Source organism: Parasteatoda tepidariorum, chromosome 4, assembly GCF_982258835.1.
Source record: "Parasteatoda tepidariorum strain Cologne lab strain chromosome 4, Ptep-v5.0, whole genome shotgun sequence".
Classification (NCBI taxonomy): Eukaryota; Metazoa; Arthropoda; class Arachnida; order Araneae; family Theridiidae; genus Parasteatoda; species Parasteatoda tepidariorum.
In genome coordinates, this window is record NC_141758.1 from 48,864,977 (window position 1) to 48,878,784 (window position 13,808).

A 13,808-nucleotide genomic window follows, 5' to 3' on the forward strand; every position below is an offset into this window, starting at 1 on the left:
GACACTCCTTAAGACTAATTTGAATGAATAAAATAGTGTCTGATATTATTTTTTTACAAATCATACCTTGATTAAGAGACATAATACATAACAACCCTTTATTAAGTGACAAACTAAACTTATTTATAACTTATTAACTTATTTAACATTGAAATAACAGCAGTTGTTCAATTTTATAATTATGAGTTGTGAGTTATATCATTAGTATTGTCCTTATAAGTTATTAATTAGGTAGAGAAAAGACAATGTAAAAATCTCAATTAGGTAGCCAAATAACTGCTGATTTTTACAAAAAATCTATTTAAATTTAAAATCACAGTTTTCACACTTTATAAAACGTTTTCGCAGTTACTTTCTGCCATCGAATTTTTCATTTTACATGTGTGGCTTCTCCCATAGGCAAGAATTGAAGGGAAGAAACAATTATGAGAAAATTATTTTTTATGGACATGTAAGTTTCATATTTTTAATTAGAAACTTTCCTTAAATATGCGCTAAATATGCATACTTTAAAAAGTAACAGTAAACCTAAAATTTTGTATGACTCAAATTTTTTCCAGTTAAAATTAATGATCGAAACTGTGTTAACTTGAGAGAGAATACATAGATGTATATGATATCAATAGAATGATATTTCCACCGAGTCAAAAAATTGTTCTTTTTGAAAAATTCCATGTGAATATGAAACCTTGCGGGATATGTAATTCTGCGCCATACGCAATAGATTTCTGTATTGTAAATGCAGGGTATTGCCTAATTTGTGCTTCTCATATAGGCAAGAATTGAAGAAAAGAAAGAATTATAAAAAAATTATGTTTCATGGGCATGTAAGTTCCTTATTTCAAATTAAAAACGTTCTTTAAATATACATACTTTTAAAAAGTAACAGTAGACCCAACCATTTGCAAGGCTCAAATTTTTTCAAATTAAAATAGACTTGTGGAGAAACTGAAACTAGCAACGCTGCCTAGCGAGAAATTAGAAAAAAACTCAGAGTCAGAGAGTGTGAACGAAACGGTAGAAAGCCTGCCATGCAGAGCTCCTTATTTTTTTCTTCTTCATATATGTTTTATATGTTGTGAATGTGCTGAGTGCTAACTATAGTCATGTTCTTTAAAATAAATTAAAAGTTAGCTAGCCGTTGTTTTAATTCCCCCCTATGCACCACACTTCACAGACTTAATATACCAAATTGTGATACCTTGTAAGAAAATATGTAGATATATATGATATTAATGTAATGATATTTTCACTGTATCAGGAAGGTTGCTCTTTTTGAGAAATTCCATGTTAAAGACTGCAATAGGCAATCTTGTGTGATCTCTAATTGCATTGTAAATTGTATCTCGTTCTTATGTATTGTAAATGCAGGATATTGCCTAATTTGTGCGTATATTGAAATCCACCGCAATGAAAAATATTATTTTTCTTAAATCGCCTCATCATTTTGTTAGAAAGCGACTTTTAAATTACTCTTTGTATATGAGTTGCAAAAATTTAATGAAAAGTTTATTAGAAAACTGTGTGATAGCTTATGAAGTACAGTAATAGTAGTAATACATTCAGTTATTTTAATGCCTTCTGTTATTTAAATTCATTCTGGTTTTGCTTTTTCAAAAGGTTTGAGAAGTGCACCACAGACTGCGAGTAACTGATTAATCAATTAAATTGAGTGCATTTAAAATTAAGTCATGCTAATAAGTCATATAAGTTAGGAGAATTCGTTTTGAACTGTATAACACGCACGCAGTGATACGAATTTCCGCCGGGAAGGTGATTACATCGTATATTTTATTCAGAAAAAGTGCTGTATATGTGTCATGAGTATTAACTCTTTAATTAACACTTATCTATTTCACAAACAACAGCAAGGAATTAATTGGAGATTATGATTTCTGATTGCCTTAAGTTTTGGTAAAACCGATATTGAAAATCGACCTTTACGAAAACTTTACACCGCTTATTCTTAGCCGTTTGCATTAGACAATGTTCTACAAAAACAAACAACCATTCGGCATTGTACTATGCCCAACTTCGAAAGTAATAGTAGCAATGCATTATGTTTTTTTAAAGGTTTGAGTAGTGCACCGTGAACTGTGAGTAACTGATTAATCAGTACAATTTAGTTCATTTAAAATTAAGTCATGTAAGTAAGGAGAATTCGTTTTGAACTGTGTAACACGCACACAGTGAAACGCATTTTTGTTGGGAAGGTGATTGCATGGTATTTTTTATTCAGAAAAAGTGCTGTATATGTGCCTTGAGTATTAACTCTTTAATTACCACTTATTAAATTCACCAACAACAATAAAGAATTCATTGGATATTATGATGTTTGCTTTGCTTTGGGTTTCGGAATAACCGATTTTGAAGTACGAGCTTTACCTAAACTTTACACCTTTTATTCTTAACCGTTTGCATTAAACGATGTTCTACATGAACAAATAACCATTTGGCTTCGTATTATGCTCACCTTCTGTCACTAAAAATCTCACTATTGCCCATCGTTTTGCTTTGGAAGCATCTACCTTAGCATGAATTCACTTTCATTTTAAATACTTTCATGTGAATTGATTATTCTGTTATACCTAATTCGTTTATAACAATTGTGTGCATAAACTCTATTTAACTGTTTTTTTAAGTATTGCACTGTTTTATGCATTTAAATTAATGAAAAAAAATCTAATTTTAATGTGGTTATAAGTTAAAGATCTTTGAACTAAATGCAGTTAGAAACATAAGTTTCTAACTATTACTTGCTATTTTTACTTCTATTTAAATATTTCACTTCTACATCTATTTTGTGTTATTTAAAAAGTTCTTAAAATGTTGGAATTTTTAGCCTTTTTTCAAAGAAATTTGCTACAACAACTAAAAGTTGATGTTGCTATCACAGTTGTATTTCTGTTGCTATTAAGCATGTCCATTTTTTTACTTGGTATATCCTTTTTATTGAAATAATACACACCATGCGTCAGATGGAATAAATAACACAAAACCTGTTTCAAGTAATTTAATACATAACGTATTCTGAAAAGATATGAAAATAAATAATAATAAATAAGAAATTATTTTGTAGTTTTTTTTGTTTCTATTTATTTATTTTTTGCATTTTGTCTTTATTGCTTCCCCATCTTTTCCTCTTTTATAAAGTGATCCAATTGCTTTTTATTCTAAAATTCTATATTTTAGAGTTGCCTCTTAGAAGTGTTTGAACAATCGTTAATTTTTACAGATTTATCAATCTCTTGACCATTTTATCCAAAAGTGTTTAATCATTTAATAAAATTTATAAATTAATAATTAGATGATTATTAAGAAATAAATTGAATGTTAATTATCAATAAATAATAAATGATTATTAATTAATGATTAAATGATTTATAGCGGGGTACGTGTAAAAATTCTTTATATTCGCTTCGACGTCAAGTCCAATAAGAAAGAATGAGTATTTGAACCCTAAAAGTGTTATTTTTATTAATAGAAACTATTTTTAAAATCATAAACTAATTTTGAAAGTTTATGATTTTAAAAATAGTTAGACAATCAATATCTATGTCAAACATTAGGTTGGTATTTTCTACTAATTTTTAAAAATTAGGTATGAGTATAAAAAAAAATGTAAGCTTCGTGCTAATATTATTTTTCATTCATAAATACTCAAAATCAGTGGTAAAAAATAGTTAAATTTGGTAGTGTAAGCAAAAAAAAATTTAAGAGTATACATTAGTTAGTGTTATCATGGACTGTTATACACTAAACTATAATTATTGAAAGCTGAATTATAATAGCATAATGATATATACCAGTGTTTTTTTCTTGGCGAATCTTAAAATTAACATGATTGTTTACGGATTTTGGATAGTGTATAGATATGATTGAATGGTAAATCCTCCTTAAAATTAATTAACAGTGTATGATAATAATTGAATAATTCTGTATAGTTTTTTCTGAAAATTGAAAAGAAAATTCAATTGCAACTTTTTTATTTGAATAAAAATTTTGAATGACAATAATAGAATTCATTCGTCACATTCATACTCAGTTTCTTCATACTGTATTAATGAACGACGTTAAGACCACGTGACCTGTAACAAAACAAAAATGAGTTTCAGCTAAATGATAAAACAATTACAAAACAATTAAACACACTAGAGGAGTCAGTTGTATGTACAATGTTTTGTTATTTACTTGACAAAGTATATATCAGACACCCTCGAATCAAAAATGTCAGAAATTTCGTTAAGGCTTCCATTCAAACACACATGGCGTGCATTTAATTGAAAAGAAAATAAATACACGAAGATTAGTTAATTATCATCAATAGAAGATGTTTAATATCATTTTACTTTTCTGATTTCATCCAAAGCGAGGCGAAAGTGTTAGCGAAAAAAATTAATTGAAATTAAAATTATTAAAATTTTTTTTATTCCAGTAAAGTTTTTGCTTTTACTTTTATAGATTTTATAGTTTCGATATTTTATAGAATCATTTTGAACCCTAATGTGTAAAAGATTTGCTGCATCTTCAATTTATGGTTTTAAGGTTAACTATAATGCTATGTAATTAAAATCTTCTAAAAATTTATTGCTTCGAAGTAATTTAGTTTAAGCTTTGAATATTGTTTGAAAAAAGTTTTGCACTTTGATAAGGGTTTTAAAATTAACAATGAACAGCGAGTATGATGTAACGAATGTATATTAAGTTCGGACATTATAAAAAAATTCCCTTAATTTGAAGATTTTGTTATATTTTATACATGAGGTTCAATTTATTTAAAAAAAGTCTTACTAAGTTGAAATTTTTTTTTCTTCTTAATTTGTGAAACTAGAAATCAACAACGAATAAATAAGTTTCATTACAAAATTCTTGGTAAAGTGCATTTTTAAAGAAAATTATGAAAGTGAAAAAATAATAATGAAAAATATTTTCAAGTATTTACATTTATTTTGTTTTAAGAATACTAATATTAAAAAAAGTTAAAATAACATGTTTGGCAAAAATAAACATTAATAACAATAATTTGAAAACTGCGGAAATATTTCAAAATTGGTGGATTGCGTTAGGACTAGCAGAAGAAATAATAAATAAATAAATAATAAATAAATAATAAATAAATAATAAATAAGTAAATAATAATAAAACATTGAACTGGTTTTTAAATAAATTCTAAAAAAAACACACAAGAAAAAAAATTCATCAAAGTTAATTTTAAAATTTAAAATACATTTTAATATTAAATTCTTAAGTCTTAAATACATTTCTGGTAATAAGCTAAGTAGAAATAAGCTTAATAATTTCTAAATTACATTAAGGAAATCAATCTCAATAAAAAATATATTTTAACTCGAAATATAATAGAAAAAGGTGGTTCTATAAAGGTTCAAAAGACAATATACTTAAATAGTGCCATTAATTGAAAATTTTAAAGTGCTTCATTTTTATTTTTATTAAAAAGCAAGTTAACTTACGTTTTATATAAATTTCTATTGCTTATGCTGCTGATCTGCTGACTGTTCCAACTTTAGCATCTCCCAAGGAAGTGCTGAAGACATTTTCTCCAAGTCCACCATAGGGAAAGCCACTAAAAGGTAGTCCTCCATAAGGGAATCCTAAATAAGGGGATCCAAAGGGAAATCCAGAAGGAAATCCAAATCCTGGAAATCCAGCTCCATATCCTGGACCATATCCTTGTCCAACACCTCTGTCAACAAGTCCTACGGGAGCATTACCAAGAGATGCAGCAAATGTAGAAGATGCCGGTCCAGGAAGTACGGGAAATTGGCCAATTGGAAGAGATGGAAGTAACGGACGTACTGGTCGTATTGCTGAGCCATATCGTTGAGCGATGGCGACGGCCAGCACAGAGGAAAGGAAAACCTATAAAGAATATATTCAAATTTCTGTTAATTAGCTACAATTTTGTTTAAAAAAATAAATTTCATAAAATTACTTGAGAAAAAAAAAGGAAAAGGAATTTAATTGCCTCAAACATTCAGCCGAACGAGACATTCGTTGCCTATTTAGTGTTTTAAAACTTTAAATCTATTATTATTTTACTTTTATTATGAAATTAAATTTTGCAAAAGAAAACTATTATTCTGAAGCAAAATGCTTTATAAGAATAAACTTTTTAAGAATATTTAAGTGAATTTTATAATGATAGTTTTGTTCATTAAAATTTAAATATTCCGAAATTCATAAAAAAACTTACTTTTCTTTATTCTTTATAAGAAGAAACTTAGTAGTAGTCTTATAAAATACTCATACTTTAGAAGAAGTAATAATTTTGTTACCATCGAAGAATTTCAGCATGTAAGTTAATATAGATTTTGATTTTTATCTTCTCAAATTTCTTTTCAGTTAAATTATCTTTTTTGCCCCCCCCCCCACAGATACTAAAACCCAGATACGTTAATACAAAATGCTTTTTTGAAGAAAATAGTCATTCCATGACAAAAGTTTACATGAAGTCATATGAGTATTTGTTGAATTTTTTGCGTTTGAAATTGAAATTTTGTAGTTAAAATTTTTAAATACAATTTGAATACTGTCAGTCCTCTCATCTCTATATAGTACAAATAGTATTAAACACACGTTTTATGTCACCCAATCATTTTTTAATCTGCATATAAGTCAATTAATGTTCCAACTACTTACCCAGAAACTTCCCACAATTAAGAGTAAATTAAATTAATTTCATTATTTAATATATAAAACACTGATTTTCAAATTTAGCTTAAAATACGAACTATTTCAGTCAAATAATTTTTACACAATAAATGTCGTGATAGACCTGATTTTAATTCAAAGCAAAAGTTTAAAATGCTGTAAAAAACTATTTAAAAGAAATGGCATTTTTTAAAAACTGTTTGCTGTTAAATTGGTGTTTTTTTTCAGTATAAAACATTTTTGGAAAAAATAGAGCAAATCGAGACATTTTTTGGGTTTAAATGTATCGCAAAATTTAAAAGTTAATTTTGCTATATTTGTACTGGAAATTATGATTGCAATTTTCTTATAATTTCAGTAAAAGTTTTTTAGTGTAAAACATAAATGGAATATAAACGTCACTATTAACACTGATGGAATGGCATATTAACGCTAATTGAATATAAATGTAATATTAATAACATAAATGAGATATTTACACTTACCAAAACTTTCATGATTAAAAAGGTTTGAAGAGTTTGAGCTATAACGCTGAGCAAGTGGAGATGATGTGACGCTTTCGAATCGATGGACACTCTTTATATATGTTTTAATTTCGAAATTTCAATAGAAATATTTGTCTGCATTCTGGGTAGAATTTTTTAGAAAAAGAATTTCGATTTGCTAACTGTCAACATAATTTTAAATAAACAATAGAGGACATTGATTAATGGAGATATTCAATTCATATTGGAGTAATTTACAACCGTTTAATTTAGATTAAAAAGTTTCCCATTTTTGGGATAACTATTATCTACTCATAAGACAAATATCACCGATTTATTGCCTTTATGCTAATGATAAAATAAATCAATGTAAGGTTTTCGAAGACTAAAATAGAATAAAACTTTAATATAGAATAAAACTTTTTTTTAGAAATTCGTAGCTCTTGACAAAATTTTTAATTTTAGGAAAATGCATAAAAACGATTGATTTATTAGATAAATTAATTAAATCTAAGTTCTGAATTTAATTGAAAGTTATTTAGTAGCTTTTAACTGATATATAATATCCGAATATATTATTTTCCTTAAAAAGTTGTACATTTTAGTTTCCACTGAACAATTTTGGGGCGACTAAAATTGGGAGACAAACCCAACTTCCACCAACTCTTAAAATATCTTTAGAAAGTCGGTAGAGGAGGGTCTAGTCTGCAACTAAGAGGTTTAAGAGAATATTGAACTAAATTTTAAAATTTATGCTTTTTAAATAATTTTTTAACAGAAGAAAATGTTTTTAAAGTAAAACAAAGGCTGAAATATTGTGATAAAATATTTTGTTATTTTTATTTAAATAGTGAGCTATAAATACGTTTTATAAAATTAGCTTGAGTTTAAAATATTTTGAAAAACTCGAGTTTCGCTTACCGTAATATTTAGTAAACGAATCTATAATTACTTTGAAAATTTGACATTATCTAATGCAAGATTATTTATTTAAAATAATAAATATTATTATTTTTTAAAATAAGGCAGAATGAATATGTTTTTATAAAATTAACTTGTATTTGAAATATTTTATAAAGCTTGAGTTTCGTTTAGCGCAATATTTCGTAAATGCATCTAACATTACTCTTAAAATTTGACTTTATCTAATACAAGATTATTTAATTAAAAAATCAAATGCAACGTTTTAATAAAAAATGAAAATTTAATGAAATATTAAATCGAGCGTAAAAATGAAAGTTAATTTTAATTTTAATTTGAAATGTTTTTCTTAAATGTCCAACGTGCGTTCAAAATAGGATAGTCAGTTTTTTTTTATCCGAACATCATATACAATTCCTAAATCAAATTTTAGTGTATTATAAGAATGTTAAATGAATTAAGAATGATTCTTGCCTCCTTTGATCACGAGCTTGCTTCAAAATCACAGTTCAAGGTCACTGCAAGTTACGGAAATAATGTCTTATGATGTTTTAATAATTTGTTAAACAGAAAACTTTATATCGGAATACAAGATTTGACTCATTATGTTAAAACAATCCCCAGCAATTGTTTACTTGATTTTAAATCTGTTAAATTCCTGTTTGAAGCCCACGAGACACTGCTTGAATTCATACAAATGTTAAAAATATTATAGGATGCTGGACACTCCCAAAGAATAATTTGAATAAACAAAATAGCGCCTGTTATTATTTTTTACTAATAATACCTTGATTAAGAAACGTAATCCATAACAATCCTTGATTAAGTGACAAACTAAACAGTTGGAATTTGACATTGAAATAACTGTAGTTATTTAATTTTATTATTATGAGTTGGATCATGAGTTTTATTATCGCACTATTATTGTGAATCATATCATTATTATTGTCACTCTAAGTTATAAAAAAGGTAAAGAAGAGATAATGTTAAGAATTTAATTAGATAGCCTAATAACTGCCATTGTTTACAAAAAATCAATTTTAATTTAAAATCACAGTTTTCACACGCTACAAAAAGGTTTCACGGTTTATTTTCACCATCAGAATTTTAATTTTTCATGTTTGGCTTCTCCCATAGGCAAGAATTAAAAGAAAGAAGGAATTATAAAAAAATTATGCTTTATGGGCATGTAAGTTTCGTATTTCAAATTCGAAACTTTCTTTAAATATGCGCTACATATACATACTATTAAAAAGTAACAGTAGACCCAAAATTTTGTATGACTCAAATTTTTTCCAATTAAAATAGACTTAATAATCGAAATTGTCATACTTTGAACGAGAATACGTAGATATATATGGTATGAATCTAATGATATTTCCACTGTGGCAAAAAATTTTTCTTTTTGAAAAATTACATGTGAATATGAAGCCTTGCGGGATATATGGGTCATTCTCACTGAAAAGGTATAAATAGACTAAAAAAATTTCTTAAATTAAAGTTATTAAAAAAGTGATAAAAATTACATAAATGCCTTTATTCATTTTTGTTATATGTCCTTATAATAATGGTCAAGTTTTCTATTTTATTTTTTACAAGATTTAAAATATTTTAAATTCTGCCTTGTCCACGGAGGAGATGTAATAGTCAACGGAGGAGACATTTTATGTTATAAAATATAAAAAGTCAATGAAGACTAATTCATTAATTATTGGGTACAACTGATATGAGTTTAACATTAATAAGTTAATAATAAAATATTTCATTATTAGAGATAGAGCTACTTCCGATTAATCATGCTGCTATGAAAGGAAACATCCATTTTTAACCTAGGTGTACAATTTCTTAAATAACTCTTACTGAATATTAATAAATTAAAATGTAAAGACTATTGAGATAAAATTCAGACTCCACATGAAAGTTGAGGTTGAGGGTACTCTTTTATTAACATTTTATGCAAGTTAAACATACTGTCATCCAAATAACGTTTTTGTTTTTTCTCTTTTCTTCTTATTATTGTTTCTTTTTTCCCTGGGCACAAACGGCTTACTCTATCAATTTCTAGAAATTTAAGTACATTTAATCACGATTTTTCTGTTAAATCTTTTTCTGACACAGATTTTAAAGTTTCTTGCTCTTAATGTTTTTTTTTTACTTTCCTCAAACAATATAGGGTTTTCTTTTAATTTCTGTCTAGCTTGTCTCATACTAAGTTTTTTCTGTTCCCTTCTCTTTTGCATTTGAACATTTGATTACTTTCTTTTCTTACATTTTGGTTTTGCCATTTTTTTCCAAAAATCTGAAGAGAAAAAAAATATTAAACATCACAGAAATTATTTAGAAAAATTGCCAATATTTACTTCTCTGAGAAGAAAAAGTTAAACTTAATTGATTTTCTTTAAAAATACAAACAAATTAACACATTTGATCCATTTTAAAAAATATCAATTAAAAGAAAATAGTTTCTTAATTATTAAATTGTATTATGGATATCTAACACATTGTCTCTTCCATTGACTGTGTCTTCTCCTCCGTGGACTTGTTATGTCCACGGAGGAGACAAAAACTAGTTCTTTAATTTTACTGATTTTTAATTTTTAAGTTACAAAAATGGGGCAGTTCTTTTTATTAAATATATTATTTTTTCAATCTAAAATTCATCTATCAAAAATAAAATAATTTTCTCTTACCATCTTTAGGATGTCCACGGAGTATACGGTGAGAACTTTGCCAAACCCCAGTTGAACACAACAATCCAAAACTAACACCAAAGAGAACAAAAACAACTGATAGTTAACGTTAGAAAATGGAATGGTTACCTTTCCCAGCAGCTGTCTTATAAAGATTTCACATATGCTGCCCTTTATTGCATATTTACCGAACTATATTAATTGTCCATGGAGGGAGATTTCATTTTTGATGGACAAAGTTTACTAGTCATTTATTTTATAAAAATAAATTTTTTTAAAAAAAACATTAAATAAAAAGTTACTATAAACATTTAACTAGATAAAACTACAAAAATCATTAAAATAACATTTAAATTGCTTAACAGCAATTAAAAATCATTTTGTGTCACAGACGTAGGGACGTCCACGGAGGGGATTTTGAAGTTATGTTTATTAAAAAATAAGAATGAAATGTTAAGTACATTTAGCAGAAATGCTTATTTGTTAGTTAGAACTTTATGAAAAATGATGAAGAAAAATATTAAGAAATCTGCTGTATTTCCGAATATTTAGCTAAGGAACATAAAAAATCGCCTTTTTGTGAGAATGACCCATATAATTCTGCTCCTAACGCAAAAGATTTATGTATTGCAAATGCTGGGTATTGCCTAATTTGTGCGTATATTAAAATCCAACGGAATAAATACAATTATTTTTGATGTTATTTATTAAAATATAATTATTATTTTGTTATCGTCGCATCATTTTGTTAGAAAACGACTTTTAAATTACTCTTTATATACGAGTTGCTAAAATTAAATAAAAAGTCGATTTGAAAACTGTGTGATAGTTCATAATGTACAGTAATAGTAGCAATGCATTCTGTTTTTTTTAAAAAGGTTTGAGGAGTGCACCACAGATTGCGAGTAACTGGTTAATCAGTTCAATTGAGTGCATTTAACATTAAGTCATGCAAGTAAGGAGAATTCGTTTTTCAAAGGTTTGAGGAGTGCACCGCAGACTACGGGTAACTGATTAATCCGTTCATTTGTGTGCATTTGAAACTAAGTCATGCAATTAGGGAAAATTCGTTTTTAAAACGTCTGAGAAGTGCACTGCTGACTGCGAGTAACTGATTAATCAGTTTGATTGAGTGCATTTAAAATTAAGTCATGCAATTAAGGAGAATTCTTTTTGATTTCTATTACATGTACGTAGTGATACGAATTTATGCATTAGAGAATAAGCATTTGACTATTTTCTACATAAACCAAACACCATTTGGCATTGTATTATGCTCACCTTCTGTCACTAAAAATCTCACTATTGCTTATCGTTTTGAGTTGGAAACATCTACCTTAGCATGAATTCACATTCATTTTAAATGCTTTCATGTGAATTGATTATTCGGTTATCTGAACAAAGCAGCGCATAACTCGTTTATAACAAGTGTGTAACTCTTTATAAGTGTGTAACTCATAATAAATTTTTTTTAATTGTTTTTTAACCATTAAACTATTTTATGCATTTAAATGAAATGGTAAATATCTAATTTTAAAGTGTATATAATTTGAAGAATTTTGATCTAAAAGCAGTTAGAAACATTCGCTTCTAACTATTACTCGTAATTTTCACTGCTATTTAAATACCTTATTTCTACATCTAGTTCTGTTTTTAAAACAGTTCAGAAAATGTTGGAATTTTCAGCGTTTGTTTAAAAAAAGAAACATGCCACAACAACTAAATGTTGATGCTGCTATCGCCTTTGTATTTCTGTTGCTATTAAGCATATCCATTTTTTACTTGGTAGGGTAAACCAATCAATGAAGGAACACTACCCAGTGAAGGAACATTTCATATATATTGATTAAAAATAAGAATTTGAAAGTTTTTCTTTAGATTGATTGGTAGCAATAGCTTACTGCCAAACAATAGGAAGTCATCTAGCAATGTTTTGGATTACCCGGTCAAATAGACTTCTCTGAAAAAAATTTTGAATTTGTTATTATCTCTGCAACACCTTGTTTCTTTGAAAAAATTATAAGGTGAGGATTTGTATTTATATGTTTGAAGTGGAATTAATTGAATGTAATAGCTTTATTTTTCTCACTGAGAAAAAGAGAATTCAAAATATAGTTACTGAAGTTATGTTTTATTTTTTTAAGCATCATAGCATAATAAAGTACTGAGATAAGGGGGTGTTTATTCACTGGATCACCAAATGATGAAAAACCAGTGAAGGAACAAGTGTTTCTTTACTGGTTTTTTTCTAAGTTAATGAAAATAAAAGATGAACTTTAATTTTCTTGAACCTTTAGTGATGTTCGCGCATCAAAAGTATATTAAAAATACGAAAAACAACTTCTAACCAGTGAGGGAATGCTCCTTTACTGGGCATAGATTTCCCAGTGAATGAACAGTTTGTGTTAATATGTTGACACTTTAATTTTCAATTCATGATTACAAAAAAAAGTTAACATTTTCCAAGTATTTATATGTTATAATTTCATAGGCTTGTTTTTAAATATTTGTATGGCTTATAAATTCATAAGGAGCATTAAAAAATAACCAAAATTAAGTGTTCTTTTACTTGGTGTTCATTCACTGGTAAGAGCTGTTCCTTCACTTGGTCTTCTTACTGCTTGTTATTTGAACCTTCAAAACTTTAAAACAATATTATGTAAGTTCTCTAAATTTTTTTAACATTATTTGCAATTAGTAACAAATATGTTGACACTGTCATTTAACTAAAATTAAGAATTTTGAAATTAATATGATTTTTTAAAAGTCAAGCGAAGCTTAAGTGCTCGTTCACTGGTTAGTTTACCCTACATCCTTTTTATTGAAATAATACACACTATGCATCAGATGAATTAAATAACACAGAACTTGTTTCAAGTATGCAATAAATTACTCATGCGGAAAAGATGTAAAAATAAACAATAATAAATGGGCCATTATTTTGTAGGTTTTTTATTTTATTTCTATTTATACATTTTTTCATTAGTTCTTCTTTTGCCTCTCCATGTTTTCTTCTTTTATAAAGTAATCCAATTCCTTT

The 13,808-nt window shown here is 27.0% G+C and overlaps 1 protein-coding gene across 1 annotated transcript; it reads right to left on the reverse strand.

Moving 5' to 3' along the window:
- Positions 1 to 3,969: 3,969 nt before the first annotated feature.
- On the reverse strand, positions 3,970 to 7,215 carry LOC107450725 (uncharacterized). Its single transcript, XM_016066596.3, has 3 exons — positions 7,158 to 7,215; positions 5,472 to 5,880; positions 3,970 to 4,088 (listed from the first exon to the last, which is right to left on the reverse strand). Exons 1-2 carry the CDS (start codon positions 7,167 to 7,169, stop codon positions 5,494 to 5,496), a joined length of 399 nt encoding a protein of 132 aa, XP_015922082.1. The 5' UTR covers positions 7,170 to 7,215; the 3' UTR covers positions 3,970 to 4,088; positions 5,472 to 5,493.
- Between the last annotated feature and the right edge of the window lie 6,593 nt (positions 7,216 to 13,808).